General features: G+C 39.0%; 1 protein-coding gene across 2 annotated transcripts in view; it reads left to right on the top strand.

Moving 5' to 3' along the window:
• Nucleotides 1-623: 623 nt before the first annotated feature.
• Nucleotides 624-19096, top strand: part of CEP152 (centrosomal protein 152) — an 88990-nt gene continuing 70517 nt past the window's right edge. For both annotated transcript variants that reach the window (XM_038580372.1, XM_038580371.1), the window contains exons 1-6: nucleotides 624-770; nucleotides 6222-6315; nucleotides 14917-15020; nucleotides 15237-15309; nucleotides 15391-15669; nucleotides 17475-17640. In XM_038580372.1, coding sequence (XP_038436300.1) covers nucleotides 6229-6315; nucleotides 14917-15020; nucleotides 15237-15309; nucleotides 15391-15669; nucleotides 17475-17640 — 709 coding nt within the window. In that variant the 5' untranslated portion in view covers nucleotides 624-770; nucleotides 6222-6228. The remainder of the gene's footprint in view (nucleotides 771-6221; nucleotides 6316-14916; nucleotides 15021-15236; nucleotides 15310-15390; nucleotides 15670-17474; nucleotides 17641-19096) is intronic.

The raw sequence follows: 19096 nt of genomic DNA, 5'->3' as shown, positions 1-19096 counted from the left end.
TCACACCTGGGGGAAATTCAAGACGTGAATAGACACGTGGGGGAAATGTGCCATCTCATGGGTAATGCAAGAAAACACAAATTCAAACGAGGCAGGACCCAGTAAGCAAGAAGACAAAATAAAACTACACCTAAGCGTGTTTAGGTGATGGGGAAGCAGGAACCTTATAGAATCAAAGGGGCGAGTGCAAAAACCTTTAAGGGAAAGGATTCGGTGGGGAATGTGAGGGATTCTGTGTGCTGCGGCCGAGACCTGAGGTTTAGGAGTGGAAGGCGCGGGGCGAGGGGGCCCCGGGGGTACCAGCAGGTGCAGGAGGCAGCAAGGGGCCCCCCCGCCGTCGAGACCGAAGGCCCAAACCCTGGCGCTCGGCGTCGCTAAGCAACCGTAAGCCCGCCCCCTCTAGAGCCAACCCTTTCGTAATTGGCTCGCTAACTCACCAATGGGCGCACGGGAGGGCCTTCCCGCCACCTCTGGCGCCCGCTTTTAAACAGCCGTACGATCGCAACCGCGGGCGGAATTCTCAAGCAAGCTTGGGGGGGGCGGAGACCTCCGCCTCCGCGCCCAGGCTCGGGCAGGCACGGCCCCGCCCACCGGGCCAGCCTCTAGCCGCCGATTGGAGGAGGCGGCTGCTCATCAACGGCCCCGCGCCCCTGGGTTCGGTTGTGACGAGGAAGGCGCTAGCGGGTTAGAGACCCCGGCAAGGGGGGTTGTTAGGAGTCGGTCTCCGGCGGGGGCAGGGTTTCCCCGTGGTGACAGCGTCGCGGCCGCCGGTGAGTTTCGCTTCTCGGAGCGAAAGTAAATTCTTGGAGCTGGGGCTGGAGAAGGTGCGGGGCCCTGGGCATTCCGGCCGTGGCGTCCCGGGGCTGAGCCGCCCCCTCCTCCACCCCGCGGCGGTGGACTGACTGTCCGCGGGCTGCGGGACTCAGGCTTGGGCTTGGAAGAGTCAGCGAGACCCCAGGTTTCCGCTCAGTGCTAAGGGACGGGTGGGAGCCCCTCCGCGCCTCGGGGGTCGGCGTCCTGGGGAGCCCCGTGGTGGCTCACAGCGGGGATCCACGCGTGGCGGCCGCAGCCGGCCCCGGCCCCGCGCCCGCAGGCTGCAGCTTCGCCGTCGCGGTTCGCGCTCGCGGTGCTGTGCTTGACGCCGGCCCGGGTTCCTCGGCGCGCACCCCTGCAGCCCGCGGCTGCCTCCCGCCGCCTTCCTCCCGCACCTTGAGTCGGGGTCAGCACCTCGCCCAGGCTGCTGTCCTGTGGCTGACCGCAGACCGTTGCCATCACTCCTTTACACGTCTGTTGTCTTTTCCTCTGCGAAGTCCTGTGAAACTTTGTAAATCTTGGACAAGTGCCTGGTAGATCATTGAATAAGCGACCAGGCCTTTCAAGCCCGGCGTTGCAAGTCTCAGACAGTGTCCTGGCTGTTTTCATTCTGGGAGGGAAGCTAGGCTGTAAGCAAGTGAGTAGAATTTCCTAGGGCGTGTATACACCATCCCCGACCCCCACCCCCACCCCCCGCTGTGGCACTTGGCCTTTGATTTAAGCTGAATTTCACCATATGGTTCACAACGCGTGGCACTTTATATGCACTCCCTGGATATGTAAATGCACCCAACTAAGTGAGTGAGAGGCTGAAATTGAAGGCTTAAGAAAAGTGTAAGAAATATAGCCTGAGAGTGCAAGAAACTGGCTAATTCCTGGGGCAACACGATAAGGAGGGCGTCTTGAAGGAGGTGGCATTTTCATCCTAGAAAAGGTTGCATTAGTCGAAGTAAGGTTTCCTACCTGCTGCATATTCACCTTTCTCGGATGTACTGAATCCTCTTTGTTTTGACCTCTTTTGTAGCTGCAGGCTCTTCATTGGTAGGAATGCTATAATAATAACAAAAACTAAAATGTATCGATTGGTACTTAGTACTAAGCACTCTATATTCATTATCTTGTGAATCTTCATAACCAGTCTTTGAGGTAGGTACTCTTTTTACCCCCATTGTATTCATAAGAAAATGGAAGCCACCTCCTTAGGCTTGCACAGCTGATAAGTAGAGAGCTAGAATTGAGCACTTTCTGCAGTATTGTGTCCCTTGTAACCAAAAGCCTTTTCTTTCTGTGAAACTTCTCTCAGCTGCCCTTTCTTTTTAGTCAGAGCTAATTTATGCTTTATACTTTCCTCTATTACAGAGCTTATTACAATGTATTATGGTAACTATTAATTTATATCATTGTTTCTCGAAGGCTGATAACATGTCATCTAGGTTATAAAGTGGGTGCCCGGGAAAGTTTTATTGAAATATTGAATCCTATAGGGCCCCATGAATGTATCATATTCAACAAATATTTATTATGTGCTTGCTATGTGCAACACGTGGGGGACATGCATTTTAATTCTGCCTTCAGAGAGCTTACAGGTTTTTGGATGCCATGAAAACAGTGTTTTTGGTTTTTGATATTTTGTCCTCCCAAGACACTCATTGGTTTTCCCTCTCACGGCAAGAAAGGCAAAGAAAATGTAGCCAGTAACTACAAAACGAGTACTGAGATGGAGTCCTTCTGATCTCAGTGTTTAAAAAGAAAAAAAGAACATAGTCTTATAAATTGGTTCAGAAAAAGTTATTTGGGAAGAAAGTATTAACTATTTTTTAAAAAGTATATAGTACACTTATCCTTCATCTTGATTATTGATCAGTTATCAAAGAAGTACATCAGTATTTCTATTAATAGTATAGTATCACCAAATTCATTCAAAAGTACTTTTACTATGACAAATGTTCTTTTTCAATACATTAATATGGTAATTTTCAGGATGGTTTTTGCAATTCATGCTTCTCAGCAGCAATTCCTGAGGTTACCTGTTTTCTACAAAATAGCCACCACTAAGTGTTATTAACCTTTTTTTCTTTTTAAATTTAGCGGTTGGAAATCATTTCAGTGTTTAAATAACACTGCATTCTTCATGACTTACACATCTTCTAAGTTAATTGAACATTTAACACTTATTTTAAAAAATGAATTGTGTTGGTTGCCCATTTTAAATTGGGTTGTCTCTTTCTCATTTCTTTTTGAAAGTTGTATATTGGGATTTTTGTCATGTGTATTGCAAATATTTTTTTCTTTTTATTTATTTTGCGAATATTTTTCTTATGATACATTACTATTATTTTATCTCTCAACTTTGTTAGTGTTTTTTTTTTTCATACATAATATCTGACTTGTCAATGAGGTCTCTTTTACCATATAAAGAATTTATTTTTTGTGGTTAAGTTTCTGTCAAGTTTTTCCTTTATGGTTTCTGGGTTTACTGTCTTACTATTATTTTTTTTCTTCTAAAAAAGTTTCTTTTAGGGCAGCCCCGGTGGCACAGCGGTTTAGCGCCGCCTGCAGCCCAGGGCGTGATCCTGGAGACCCTGGATCGAGTCCCACATCGGGCTCTCTGTATGATGCCTGCTTCTCCCTCTGCCTGTGTCTCTGCCTCTCTCTCTCTCTGTCTCTATGAATAAATAAAATCTTAAAAAAAAAAAGTTTCTTTTATTGTTCTATTACAGTAAAGTCTCTGATAACAGTGGTAATTAGTAGTGATTAATAAATTGTGGAAAAGCATTAGCTTTTATTTTAAATTTTAGTTAAAATGCTGATTATTTATCCACAGTAAGTTTATCTGATTTCTCTTTATGCTGAAATAGTTTCTTAAGGTCTCCAGTAGTTTGCACTTTTGAGAAGAAAAACTTATTTGTATCTTTTCTTCTCCAGTCTGGAGAGATTTTGGTCTTTCCAGATATTTGCAGATCTTTATTTAATGACATAGTTTGGATTAAAAAGCCATTGGAAAGAGATACACTTTGGTCTCTTATATTTTCTTCACTTGAAAATACTTTGCAGAATTCACTGTTCTCTGAGAAAAAGTAGCTCTTTATTTAAAATAGCTGTATTTAGCAATAGGCTGTTGTAAAACTTGATGTTCTTTTTCAATATTCAACAGGAATTGATGGCATGCTAGTGAAGGATTGAAAAAAGAAAACCTCTCCTTTCTTTTGTCTAATACAGGAGAAATTAACCCAAATCAATATTTTGGCTTTAACTATAAAATACAAGAAGAGGTGGAGAATACTATAAATATCAGAAGGAGGAAAGATGATTTCTGCCTGGAGAATTCAGGGTTGTCCTTAAGGTCCAATTTAATCTAATTTCTTTAAAGGAGCCAGGATTTCAATGGCCTAGTATTTTCATTATTTGTTGAATTCTGTAGACTTCATGTTCACTTGCAGTAATGAAAAAACCCTAGAGACATGAGCTTGTGTATTTTTCCCTTACCATTTCAGCTATGTTATAGGCTCTTTACATTCAGGTCTCTAACTTATGCAGGTGTACAAAAAGGTTCTTTTAGCGGTTGGGTGGAGATGAGGTTTAGATTCCTTAAATTTTCGTATTTTCCCTCTTAGTGAAAAAATGCACATTTCCCTTCCTCCTCTTAGCTCTGGCACAAGAATAGAAAGGAGCAGGTCTGGTCTAAGAAACAGAAGCTAGTTGATGTAAGGGGTTTGATTTGATCAGTCGAAAGGGATGGTCTGGGTGTAGGAACCAGAGAGGGAGGGATAAAGAAGGTGGACTGCAAATTACAGTTGGGACAAGAAACATAAGTTAGTCTTTGAAAAACAGAAACTCATTGTATGGGGATTTTCAACATTAAAATTCATATTTGTGTTAGTCTGTAATGCCCTATTTCATCCATTCTAAAGTACACATTTTCTTTTCAAATTTTAATATCTGCAAAGTCAGGCTGCAGTTTAAAATTAATGATGTGTCATAATTTAATTGGCCACATCTTTTTCTTAGTGGTACAAATGGAACGGTGTCATATAATCAGAGGTGCGCTAGGTCTGATGAAGTGGAATATCTTTTGCTTGTAGAGCTATTGCCTTACCGAAAAGTTTGTGATCATAGTTCTCAACTGTTAACATGAAGGAGCTAAGTTCTTTATGGTAAAATGTATTTGAATTCCTGGGCCTATGCTTCTCAATTCATTTCCAGTTTAATATCGTTTTAGAGTCTGGAAAGTGCAGTGAATGAATTGTGGCTCAGGCTCACATCAAAGTGCATTTCCCTGGCATGCAGAAGAGCCGAGTGAATGGAAGGCAGTATTAGGCTGGGTAATTGATGACGCCTGCCTCCTTTTTTGTTGGGATTCTTTGGACCTTTGAAATTCTGGGTAGTCTGTGTAGCCACCATTCCTAAGTATAATTCAAATCATCAGCAGGCTCTTGACTGTAAGTACTTGAAAACCCACCTCCTGCTGCTGCTGCTGCTTCTGCCTCAGCAGTAGCCATTCTGCAGAGAGGTTTTTGCTGTTGCTTTTGGAATTGGAACTCTACAGTGGTACAGCTTCACAGTCTTCACTTCTGTTTTTCCTCAGTATTTTTTTTTTGCTACAACCTGATTTTATCAAGCCAAAGAGCAGGACGTCTAACAGCGATATTTTTGTTGTATGCTACACAGTTTACCAATGGTAAATGGTTTTTGGGTGGCAGTCATTAACTCAGGATTTAGTGGCTTTCTTTTTGTGAAACATGACATTTGGATTTGTGATATTCAAAGGATGAAACAAATTGTGGAGGATGCTCCCTTTGCGATATTTAATAAACCAACTTAGTAACTTTGAGCATATTCTTAAAATTTTTGTCTTGGAATATTTCTAATTTATTATCTTATTTTTTGTGTGTGAACAAAAAATCTTCCTGTTTTAAGTTATATGTTCCAGACCATGAGAAAGGTCTAGTCACAGGTTTATTAGCTTTTTGCAGTTTTCTTTTCTTTTTTTAAGATTTTATTTATTTATTTGAGAGAGAGAGAGAGAGCGCACAAGTATGGGGTGGGGGGTTTGGTGTGGGGAGAGGAAGAAGCAGGTTCCCTGTTGAGCAGGGAGCTGGGAGCACAGGGCTGGATCCCAGGGTCTTGGCATCATGACCTGAGCCAAAGGCAGTCCCTTGACCTACTAAGCCACCTCGGTTCATTTTTCTTTTCTATGAATTAATGTCATACGGCTATTTTTCTGTAAATCACATTGATTTGTAAGCACTGTCTTTATATTTGGAATAGTAACCATTTGTCATGCATGAGTTACATATATCTTTTCCCTGGCTGCTGTTGTCTTTTTTGCATATGGCATCTCTTGTGTAGTTTGGTCTGGGGAGATTTTATGGGATATTTAGGAATCAAGCATCTTCCTCTTTCCACAGGAAGACCATGTCATTAGATTTTGGCAGTGTGGCACTGCAGACACAAAATGAAGATGAAGAGTATGACAAAGAAGATTATGAAAGGGAGAAAGAGGTAAGTTACTCAGAAAAAAGACTCTAAACCCAATCTTGAAGTTTTTATCCTGATCAAAATGATACCATCTTGTGTCATTTTGAAGGGATTTAGAATTTTTTTGTCACCTCCTAAAACTTGATCAGTATTTGAACTTTTAAAATGTGGTTGAGTGGAATGTTTCCTTTTTTGAAACAAGACTAAAATGCAGTGAATGGTTAGATTCTTTAAGATCTTTTCATTTAGGAGGTAGTGGTTGGCTTTGGAGGCAGAGACCTTGTTTCTGGTTGCCTGGAACTTTGCCTTGAACAAGTCCAGCAAGGTTCTTTGCTTCAGGTATCTTACATCCTTGTGGAGGCAGGCAATAAGCAAGTAAACCAATGAATAAAATAATTTGAGTGAGTGATAATTTAGCACTGATAAATGATAAGGGAACAAAATAGAATGAAATTAAAGTAACTGGTAGGGCACTGATAAAAGAAGGTCCTTTGGAGGGGGAAATGCCTGAGCTTAGACTCTGACTCATGAGAAGGAACAGCCAGTGCAGAAGCCTGAGGAAGAATATTCTCGGCCAAGACATGCAACAAGTGTAAAGCATACAAGTTGGAAGAGACCTTGTATATTTGCAGAACAACCAGAAGGCAGTGATATGGGGATTGGGTAACCAAGGAATGAGTGTGGAAACAGGCTAAAGAGGTTGGCTAGGGCCAAATCGTATGTCATGGTAAGTTGTTTGTATTTTATTCCAGGAGAAAATGGAAGTCAGGGGAGGATTTTAAGCAGGGAAGTGTTACCTGATCATGTATATAAAGATCTTACTGTATGCTGTGTGGTGAATAGACTCAAGGAGAAAAGGACTAAGAGGAGGAGATTATATTTTATATACATCTACGAGTTTAACAGAATTCCTGGCACATAGTAATGTTCAGTAAATGGTGGCAGCAGTAGTAGTAGCAGTTGGTGAAAGTCAATTTATTAGGATTGTTTTTAGTTTGAGATAAATTTCTTGATTGACTATGATAATAAGCTTCTTTTGTATTGAGGCTATGCTTGATATGATCCATTTTCTAATATGTAAAACAATCCTTTTTAATAGTTACTGTGGACTAGTATTAAGAAGAAGCAAAGAATATGATCATTTGCCCATGTAGTTGGCAGTAGAGTTAGGGTAGAGATAGAAAACTGGCAGCTCAGTGGATTTTTGTCCATAGACATTTTGTCTTGTTTGGTTGTGCAGTGTTTTTAAAAGTTCAATCTATATTTAAAGTTTGGAAAATTTCATGTAACAACTCAGAATTTCTGGCTTGTCTGGAAAGGTCCTAAGCCCTGGCCACATATGCACATGGCAGCAGGCAGGCTGAATCTGAGCAGTGGCTGTCCATCCCCAGCTGGCCATGGTCCTCTCACACCACATGGGCTGATTCACTTGGACTTGCCAGCTACGCTCTTGTAAATTCTCTGCCAGGCCGCTGAGGGCATTGGAGTCTGACCCCGACCGGGGTTTCTAGATTTTTGACAGGGTCCTTCACCACAATTGTTGTGGCAAGGATGGGGGTGAGGATTTTCTATTACTTTGTGAACTCACAGCACGAGGTCTTCATGACCCCTGATGGCTTTGGATAGTTTGCTGGAATTTAGCTACTGGGATTCTTGAGGGGATCAGTTTAAGTAATTATTATAGTTGACTTTAAAGAAGAAGAAAAAACAATCTGACAGGTGATTTTTCATTGGAAAAGATATTAGAGAGATGGTTAGGGTATTAGAGGGAACTAATTAGAGGTGTATTGTGTGGTGAAAGTTTTAAGGGGGACATTAGTTAAAGAGGCAATTAATTCTAGGTATATAGAAAATAGCCCTAGGGATCACTTCTTGATAGGTTTTAAACTGGGATAGGGAATTTCCAGAGGACAAAGAGCTCTCAAGAAGTAAAAATATCTAAGAATGAGTGTTTCTAGCAAAGTAGAAGAAAAGACCATATTAGCCAACCTGACTCTGACATGATGATTATGTTTCATGTTAATAAGTGTTTTTGCCTTTTTTTTTTTTCCTAATTGCTGCAAAGGAAGAAGTAAGATCAGAGGCTAGATGGTTTCAGATTTTCACCAACAAAATTCAGGATTATTCATAAAAATTCAGTTTTGTATATATCATCACTGCAAGTTAAAATGACAAATTGGTTAATCAAACCTAGGTTTGTTTGCATATCCAGAGGCTATTTCAATCTCCTCTGATTGACCTGTCTAAACCTACTATAGAAAAACATTTCACAGCCTTGCGGGGTTAAAGAAAAGAGTGGTCTTTTCCTGTTCCCTGGTTGGTAGTTTTGGAATCAACAGCTGGCTTATAAGTGTTAGTAGAGGGCTAATGCATATTGCTTTCTCTACTTAGTGAATCACTTGGTAGTCAGTTCACATATGTAGGGGGAATGTCTGTATCCCTGAGGATGTACTGTAGGGCCAAGTGGACCATATCTGACTCATAGTCTCCCCTACTAAGGATTTGTGAGATCCTCTCTCTTTTTTTTTTTTTTTTAATTTTTATTTATTTATGATAGTCACAGAGAGAGAGAGAGAGAGGCAGAGACATAGGCAGAGGGAGAAGCAGGCTCCATGCACCAGGAGCCCGACGTGGGATTCGATCCTGGGTCTCCAGGATCGCGCCCTGGGCCAAAGGCAGGCGCTAAACCGCTGCGCCACCCAGGGATCCCTCCTCTCTCTGTAAATGGTAGAGTAATCCTGATTTTGACCCTCTGGTATGAATGGCCAGTTGCTGAGCTTAATTTGGGTACTTTGGGGCAATTGAGATTTTGTCTATACTTATCCTTAAGTCAGTGAATAAGCCACAGTCAAGTTCCAACTTCCATGCCATCCCAGTAGGAGCTCTATGATCTTGCCTTTTCCATTTCCGTTCAAGCCATTGTTTGCTTAGAAGAGTGAAGGGAGAAGGTACATTTGCATTTAATCTTCAGAAAAGGAATAATCACTTCATTTTTTAGAGTGTTTCAATATTCAGAGGACATTTAGACCAGTGGAATCTCAAACCACATGATGAGACCCGTATTTTGAAAAAAAATAAAGAGTTTTGCAGAAAAGTGAGGTACTATAATCATTTCTAAAGTACCAGTTCTTTAATGGTAAAAGTTTGCTCACTGTGGGCCAAGGCATAGCAGAGAGGTGCATAATCCACAGCCTCACCCCATGTTAAACCCAAAACTCAATCTTCTACGCAGTAAACAGCAGATTAGGGTGCAGATGAGCAAGGGTGAGGATACCATAGAGATAGGCTGTTACATCAGTTAGTATTTATATCACCCATATTCCTTTCAGCTTATTGGAGCCCTTTACTTTCTTGCTGTACCATTTAAGAATTATGGATGTAGTTGTCTTTGCTACTAAGTAGACCTCATCCAAAGTATTCTAGGCAAACTTTTACTTATAAAGCTGGCCCAGGAACTTGACGGGATGAGCACTGGGTGTTATTCTATATGTTGGCAAATTGAACACCAATAAAAAATAAATTTATATTAAAAAAAAAAAAAGCTGTCCCAGGAAAGAGGAATTCAAAAGTTCTTCTATTAACTCATTCATAATGTAACAATGTGATTTTTTTCAAAATACTTTTCACTTAAGTCAGTGTGCCTTGTCATTTCACTGTGGAATGTTAGAGACCTATAGTTGTTACTGTTGTGATAGGAGTGGTTACAGGCTCCAAAGTTATTGGTACACCCATAGGTTAGGGTAGATTGTCCTTTGGGGATCTCACAGTTTGCTGGAGTATACATGTACTTTCTGCAGTGTCACCAAAAACAGCTCTGTGATTATTGCTTGACTCTATGTATGTATGCATGTATTTTGGAGCTGGTGTTTTGGGGCAAAAGTACTAGTAATCTGCAATGTCAAAATGAGACTTGCTGATGATGGTTCATTTAGTAATGATTAATTTGAAGTCTGAAAAATGATCCTGAGTAGAAATGTAGGTGGTTTAGAAGCAGATGGCAGAGAGAAACTCACACCTGGCCATGCTGGTTTGAGTCCATTTGGTTTTTATATTGGTGCTTCTCTAATAGAATAATAAAGCACATCTGAGCTTGAAATCCTATATTTTAAAAAGGTAGGGTTTCTACTGCATAGCCTTTCTTCTACTTTTTAATTGCCTTGTTTGATGTAATTATAGAAAGATGGGCATTTTGTCCCCACTAGAGGGAGTTATGAAGCTAGTATTTGTTTACATTTTATATTATTTAACTTATTTAGTGGCCTTTTCTTGTTATCACCTGAGAAAAAGGAACAAATGGTTGAGTATTCATATGGTTGATGTTTTTCTTTAGCAATTTCTTATACTTCATCTGGATTGTTTCTTTGGATATTTCTCAAAACATACAGGTGTTTTTCAGGGACTGTCACAATGGGAACAAAAACGTGACTGGCAGACTATAGCTTGATTGTATACAAACAGGTAGAAATAAGTGACTTCTGGTGACCAACGGAATGTCATGTAGAAGAAAATTGGAGTGGAAATAGAGAGATACAGGTTCTGGTGCCAGCTCTGGGGCTGTAACTCTCACTTTTGTGGGCATGCCCTTCCCCTCCTCTGGGCCTTGGTTTGTTCAAACCCTTTAGAAGGAGAGATTTGGCTTGGAGGAGCTCCAGTGTTCCTTCCAGGCCTAAAGTACTGTGTCATTTGTGGGGCTGATATTGTCTAACAAATGCTGCTGTATTTCTTTTTTCAGATATGGTAATCTAGACGGAGTTTTCCCCACTAACATAAAATGTAGCTTACTAATGGAATGGATTTAAAAAAAAAATTCCTCATGTAGTATAATTCATAAACTAAGGCTCTAGCTGCCAAGTTATTTGGCCCTTTCTCATTCCCGTATTGAGCCTTTCCAAGGATGTTTTGAACTTGGCTCTTAGGTTAAAATGAAGATTCTATTTACTGTATATTCCCAAAAGCATTATTTAATAATTTATATTTTAAAATATCAGAATCTTTCCGGTATACTTATGAACTAACCTGTTTAAAAGCCATATGAATGTTGGCTACTCCATATGCTGCTTTTCTGCAGGAAGAATATGTCTGGTTTGTAATCAGAACTCTTTCTTTCATGAATATTGAAGATCATAGTCTCCAAAGACAGTCTGTTTCGTTAATTTAAATCGAAAACCCTAACAAAAGGTTTACATGTTCTCTGTTTTACATTCCCCCTAAACATAGCTGTTTTGGATGTTCTGCATGGGTAATTGCAAAGTGTTTTGCTGCTGAAATTCTTTGAGTAAAATTCCCTCAGTTTTTTCTTGTTAGAGAAGAAACCTGTGAAGTAGTAAAGGGAGAGGAGTTTATGGATTGGTTTAGATTGCATTTCAGTGGAAGCCTTAGCAATGGCAAATGATCTTTTTTTGTAGGGAAGGTATCTCTTTAATTATTAAGTTCAAAAAAAAATTATTAAGTTCAGTTGACGCACAATAACATCCCACTGAAAAGATTGCATTTGGGACCAAAAAGCAATCTGATGAATTTCAAAGTAATGAGTGGGATTAAATGTCATTATTTATAAAGATAGTTCTCTTTGCCCTTGAATCTGTATTTGGTAGCTAAGTGGATCTTTAACGAAGAAAATTTATAGTTTATAAAATTCTCGACTTGGTAACATGCTAGGTTGATCTGATAATTCTGTGTTTTATGTTATAAAGTTTAGTGACCAAAACCAAAATCCATTTGACAATGTATATGGGAAGGGCACACTTGGGTTCTGGGAATGGAAGCCTTGGGGGGTGGGATTTTGTTCTTGAATGGCCTTATTAGGAGAACTCACCTCATTTAGCTTTTCCCTGTCTTGAGAGTTACGGAAGCCAAGGAATATGGCCCAGCTATGCCAAAGAACATCATGGAAAAATTTTTTGAAGGTGAATGAAACGCTTTCAAAGTGTTAGCATATATGTAAAATATTTTATAGTCATCCCTATAAAACACTATAGGGATGATTTTGCTAGTTGTTAAGTTCACCCGTGGATCCAGAAGCATTTTGATGAACTTACTGCTTAGGCTCAAATTAATTTTCCTCTGTGGATGCTAGTTTTGTTAATTTTGTGGTATCACAAAACTACAAGAACTGCTTAGTTATTGTATAGCTTTTTCTATCCTGGTGAGAGGAAACTATGTACTGTACAGATGTCCCTGTCAACGTTTTCCTTAATTATAAGGCTATGTACTTGAACCTCACTGAAGGCTTAGAAGAAAATATTCTTTCTGTACAGGAGTCCTTACTTGATGTAAGCATAAGAAATTTATTTTGTTGTAATTTTTCTCTGTGTAGTATATGGGGGCGGTCTTTTTCCTTAAAGGAGTGATGCATAATTACAGACAAAACAGGCTGGACTACTTTTGAAAGACCTTATATATGTTTTTTACTTAGTGAATTTTGTATCTTTCTCAAATCACTTTGCTACCTTTCACTTGAGGCACACATGTAGCATACTAATATGTTGATGTGTTCTGTTAGCTTTTAGTGATTCTTTTGTGTGATTCTTATTCTTTATATCTTTGGGTTAAGTCTGACTGATATAGCTAATTCTCAAAATGGTTTTTCAATTACCCAGCATGAGCAGGTGACCAATAAATCAAGGTCTTAGTTATTAATATTAATATCAAATAAATTTTGAGATGAAATTAACTTTTCATTGGAATGGAATATTGTTCTCTTGTGTCATTTTTTTTAATGATTTTTTTTTAATTTTTATTTATTTATGATAGTCACAGAGAGAGAGAGAGGCAGAGACATAGGCAGAGGGAGAAGCAGGCTCCATGCACTGAGAGCCCGACGTGGGATTTGATCCCGGGTCTCCAAGATCGCGCCCTGGGCCAAAGGCAGGCGCCAAACCGCTGCGCCACCCAGGGATCCCTCTCTTGTGTCATTTTTAAAGAACAAAATGGATTGAGAAAACTTAAAAAAAATAATACAGTGAATATTAGAAATATATATGGGATCAAGGAAGTATCTCCCTCCCTTCTTCACATACTCCATTTCCATTCCCTAATTTGACTTCTCCAAAATTCAGTTAGCAATTGAAACATTCCTTTGAGACCTTTCTTAATATATATATGTGTGTGTGTGTGTGTGTGTGTGTATATATACATGTAAACTCCATGCTGGCAATGGAGGGTTTGAACTCATGACCCTGAGATCAAGACCTGAGCTCAGATCAAAAGTTGGACATTTAGCCAACTAGCCATCCAGGTGCCCCCGTAATACTTTCATTTAACTTTTCACATACTTATTTTCTTTCATAAGGTTTTGATTATAAATATAATAATGAAAAATGTTTTATACTACATTTCATTTCTTCTAAAATGGAGAAAAATAACTTGCCATAGACTAAGGAGCATCTCATTTTTTCCCCAAGGTTTTACAAAGTATTTAGTATCTTTAAAATTCACTCATTGCATAATTCTCTAGGGTTCATTTATGTACTATGGAGGACTCAGTCAACTTGTTGATTTAACTAGTGCTTAATTTTAAAGAGAAGTCCTGGGGATCCCTGGGTGGCTCAGTGGTTTGGCGCCTGCCTTTGGCCTGGGGCGTGATCCTGGGGTCCCGGGATCAAGTCCTGCGTCGGGCTCCCAGCATGGAGCCTGCTTCTCCCTCTGCCTGTGTCTCTGCCTCTCTCTCTCTCTGTCTATCATGAATAAATAAATAAATCTTAAAAAAAAAATAGAAGTCATAAGCAGCCCTCTTCTGTTTAATATAGTATTTGAATCTTCTGATTGCTATACATTGTAGGACAATATATTGGGACTTGAAGAAAGACATTACAGATACTGACAGTCGACAAATAAGACAATTCATTCATCTCTTAATCACCATTTATCTTGAAACTTAAATGAATTTATCTAGTTTTTATAGGCAGAATGCTAAAGAAAAATTTTTTCTAGAAAAAAAATTGGAGAGTGAAGTCAAATGCTTTTATGTCAGGTTTGGAATTATGCTTTTCAGAGTATTTTCTGTAGAAAACTGAATCTTAAAGCTCTGTTTTTACTCAACTGTGTTACCAGAGCTGAGTATCATGTATCTTTTCATCTTTGGAATTAGATGGCAGTCTGTTAATTAGTCACTCTCCAAAGGGTTTCTATCAAATTATTAGAGCTTTTAAGGGTTTCTGGCCACCTGCTGCTGGTATTTCTGTTCTTACCACCTGGGCACAGTAGAGCTGGCTACTTAGATTCCCCGAGGGGATGTGTGGTTGTCAAGTCCCCAAGGTCTGATTACTGGCAGGACAGGACTCTGAGACTCCAGTCTGCCCCATGATAACATAATACTATGATTGTACCATTATCACAACTTGCTGTGTTTCCATAAAGAAGTTTTAAAATTCTATTGTAATGTTAAGTGTATTTAAGACATTTGTAGAAAAAAAGCCTTCTAATATAAATCCTGATATTGTGTATTCCCCTGTTTCCCAAGTGAAATGATGAACATAATTTATGTGGAATTTCAATAATTTATTAAATGGAGAAATTAGGAACTTCTTTGACTTCTAAAGTCAAAATCACTCATTGCAAGGCAGCTGTGGTTCGGCATCTCATGTTTCATTCAGGGTGATATTGATGCTGACTTTCCTGTCTCAGTTGCAGCAGTTACTCACTGACCTTCCGCATGATATGCTAGATGATGACTTGTCCTCCCCCGAGCTCCACTATTCGGACTGCAGCGAGGATGGCACAGACGAAGAGTAAGGACTGAACGCTTTTTCTTGTACATTGCAATTCTATAATGCTCTTTCTTTTGATTCTCAGTAGCAATAATGTATGTACATGGTTGAAAAATTGTAGACTAATTGTTAGAATTTTGGGTGAAGATTGGAGGAAAAACATGTTAAAATATTGGGTTCTTTGTGATATCTATGTCCAAATAAGTGATAGGCTCTAAAGTATTGATTTTTCTCAAGGCTACATCGCTCTGAGCAGTTGGAGATGAACTGGCATGAGCATCAAGTGCTGCCTAAATCTCAAAATGTAAATGTAAGTATCTGGTGGGTAATGACTTTGGTGAGAGTGGGAATGGATCATAGTCCCTTTGTTTTTACTCTTGTTATCTAATAGGACTATAATGAGATTCGGGATATATATGTTGGAAAGAAACGTAGCAACGGCTGGGAAGACAATCAAAGTAAAAATGATGACCAGCATCCTGGCTACCATCCCAAAGAAGGTGGAGATGAAGGCGGGAGTGGTTATAGTCCTCCAAGTAATTATGAACAGACGGATTTATATCATCTTCCGGAAAACTTTAGGCCATTTATCAATGGTCAGAAGCAGGAATTTAATAGTCAACCAACCAATGTAATTAAATTTTCAGAACCTCAAAGGAATCATTTCCAGGTATTGTAAGAATTTGACTTTCAGAAATTTGTGTGTATGTGTGCACGTATTTGCTTGTGTGCATATTTAAAAAATGTACATAAAATGTGCATATTTAAAATATGCACATAAGTGCAAAGATAGGCTTTATTTTCAGTACAAAAATCCCTGAGAGTGCTTTTATTCAGGTTCATGTTAAATTAGTCATGCTGTTTTCTGTTTACAATCTAATGAAATCATGATCTTAAGTTAGAGTTTTTAAAGAGAGGCTTTATAGAAACAGTTAAATGGCAAAAGTTATGTTTACCAGAGAATAACCATCCTCACTTGCTGCTGCTTCTGGCTTCTACCACTTCACCAAGCTTCAGTGAGAAGCTACATTCAGGTCTCCTTTTTTTTTTTTTTTTTTTAAGATTTTTTAAAAAAATTATTCATTTATGAATTTATGAAAGACAGAGAGAGAGAGAGAGAGAGCGTGCGAGAGAGGCAGGCAGAGACACAGGCAGAGGGAGAGGCAGGCTCCATGCAGGGAGCCTGATGTGGGACTCGATCCTGGGTCTCCAGGATCACGCCCTGGGCCGAAGGCAGGCGCTAAACCACTGAGCCACCCCAGGATCCCCACATTCAGGTCTCTTGATATAGTTTTAAAGTGGTAAATCTATGTAGATGACACCGTTTAGTTATTATCTTGATTTGTCTAGCTTATCACCTTTATGACAAATTTTAGGTTGACTACTTTTTTTTTTTAATATTTTATTTATTTATTCATGAGGGACACACACACACAGAGAGAGAGAGAGAGAGAGAGAGAGAGAGAGAGAGACGCAGAAACACAGGCAGAGGGAGAAGCAGGCTCCATGCAGGGAGCCTGACATGGGACTCGATCCCGAGTCTCCAGGATCACGCCCTGGGCTGAAGGCAGGTGCTAAACCTACTGAGCCACCAGGGCTGCCCTAGGTTGACTACTTTTTTTTTTAAATTTTTTTATTTATTTATGATAGGCACACAGTGAGAGAGAGAGAGGCAGAGACAGGCAGAGGGAGAAGCAGGCTCCACGCACCAGGAGCCCAACGTGGGATTCGATCCCGGGTCTCCAGGATCGCGCCCTGGGCCAAAGGCAGGCACCAAACCGCTGCACCACCCAGGGATCCCAGGTTGACTACTTTTAAGCTGATACTTGTTTTGTGATGTTAACAGCAGTAGATAGGATGAATGTTAAGGAAAGAAACACTTTTAAAATTTCTTATCCTGGGAGAGTTTATAAGATTTTAGGATATAGGTGGCTGCTTCTTAGTCTGAGTGACATCGATTTTGCCAATAGCTTTTCTCTTTTTGCCAACAGCTATTCTGTCACCCAATGACAGGATGACTTTTTGATCCTTTTAAGGTGGTCATTTTCTCTTCTAACTCTGTGGAATGTTAATTATTCCACAAATGTTACTGAATATTTATTACATATGAGGCCTTGTACCACATATTCTTGTTATTTAATACATACATTTTTATGTTCCCAAGATGTTGGCATCAACTAAATCATTCTTAAATATTTATATACAATCTTTGGAATTCTTGAGTGTTATTTATGGAATTGGCCCCATTGTATGCTCAGAAGTATAATTAAGGTACATAAAATTATATATTTTATAGACTTTTAATTAAGAGTTAAATAACTCTAAGCGATACATTTTTAAGCAAAGATTATATGTATAAAGTTTGTGATTGTACCACAATTAAATTTCATAACAAAATTGAGGTGTCTAATTTAGATCATTTTCAAAGAAAACGCCAAATCCTGATTGTCAATTTCATTTATTATCTTTTGATAGCAATTTGTTACATCACAAGGTCCCAGTTGTCAAGCTTTGGAACCATATAAAGTGACGTACAAACCTTATCAGTCTTCTGCCCGGAATAATGACTCACCAGCCCAGGAGATAGCAGGAAGTGACACATTTGAAGGCCTGCAACAACAATTTTTAGAAGCTAATGGAAGTATGTATCAAGTTTATATTTATTTCTTAATAACAGAAATGGAGAGTTTTGAACACTGGACATACTCAATAGTCGTTATTTCTTCTCAAAGTATGATAATGGAATTGTGGTTGATTTTCTTTTTTTTTAAGTTCCCTTATTGTTAGAGATCCTGAAGTATTTATGAGTAAACTGATTGAAGTCTTGGATTTACTTTAAATAATATGTTGCTGGAAGAAATGTTGGGTGGAGATATAGATAAAGCAAGACTGGCCATAGGTTCATAATTATTGAATCTGGGTGATGGGTCCATGGGGTTCATTGTGCTCTTCTCTCTACCTTATATCTGAAACTTACCATAATAAATCATTAATATAAAAAAATAAAACATTAATAATGTTCTTCTCAACGATATATTTCAGTTCTAATTGGTTAAGATTTTTCATTAGATTCATGTTTTTCTTACTGAAGTCTAATTTGGAGAGTGAAATAGAATTTTCTCTTCAATCTTGGATTTTTCATTACTACGTAGATATGTAATTTAGTAAGTCAGCCATTATCTTAAGTTTTTATTTTTAGACTTTTAGTGTAATAATTGGGCAACTCTGATATAAAGTATTTAATATTCAGAATTTAAACTAGCTTTTTCTCAAATTTAGTCATGTGGCATTTCCAAAAAAAAAAATTTTCCTTTATATAGTGCATATATAAATATGAGAATGAGAAAAGTGTTACTAGAGTTTTAAGGTGAGGACACATCCAAAACCAAAAGCTAGAACTTATGCTGTGACTGACCTATGAAGTGTTTCATACATTTAACTTTTATTGTTACACTTTCTGGCATGTGAAATAACTTTTAGTTATTGTGCATTTTGAAGAGCCAGTGTGACTCTAGAGTGTGGCAGCAAGACTTTTGTTTGTTTCACATTTAAGAGGCAGGGGAAAAGTCATTGACTCTTCTGGGTTTCCTGGGCTACACCAAGTAAACTGGACTTCATGCTATAACTTCAGAGTACTGCTTCCATCATACACGTGGGCTGTGGGGTAGTTATAGGGGGAGGCGAGACCTCACTTCCTCCAAAGGAATCAAGAGCAAATATGAGGTCACCTCTCTTTGTTTAGAGGTTTTATGGAATGAGATGAGGAAGTCCAGCCTGTGTGGCATAACTGGTTTTAGACTGAGTAAATAAGCATCACCTCGTGGCCTCACATCTTGGTATTTGCTCTTTCAGTTTCATTGTGTTAGTTGCATTTGTATTTCTGGCCTTTCTTTGTATATAACCTTGTCACTCTAACAGTCTGAATTTTATCAAGTTGATTTATCTTTTGGTTAAGTAAGTTACATGTTTGTCTAAATTTGACATTTGGAAATTAATTAAATAACTTCATAGCATGATAGTGCTGAATTTAGTGATTACAGCTTTTTAGCTACAGTAGTTTAAAAAGATGACTTTGGGGAGAGGTGTAGCCTATAGGC

Source organism: Canis lupus, chromosome 30 (genome assembly GCF_011100685.1).
Source record: "Canis lupus familiaris isolate Mischka breed German Shepherd chromosome 30, alternate assembly UU_Cfam_GSD_1.0, whole genome shotgun sequence".
Classification (NCBI taxonomy): Eukaryota; Metazoa; Chordata; class Mammalia; order Carnivora; family Canidae; genus Canis; species Canis lupus.
Note: the sequence above shows the minus strand (reverse complement) of the source record. Positions and strands in the feature narration are given on the sequence as shown.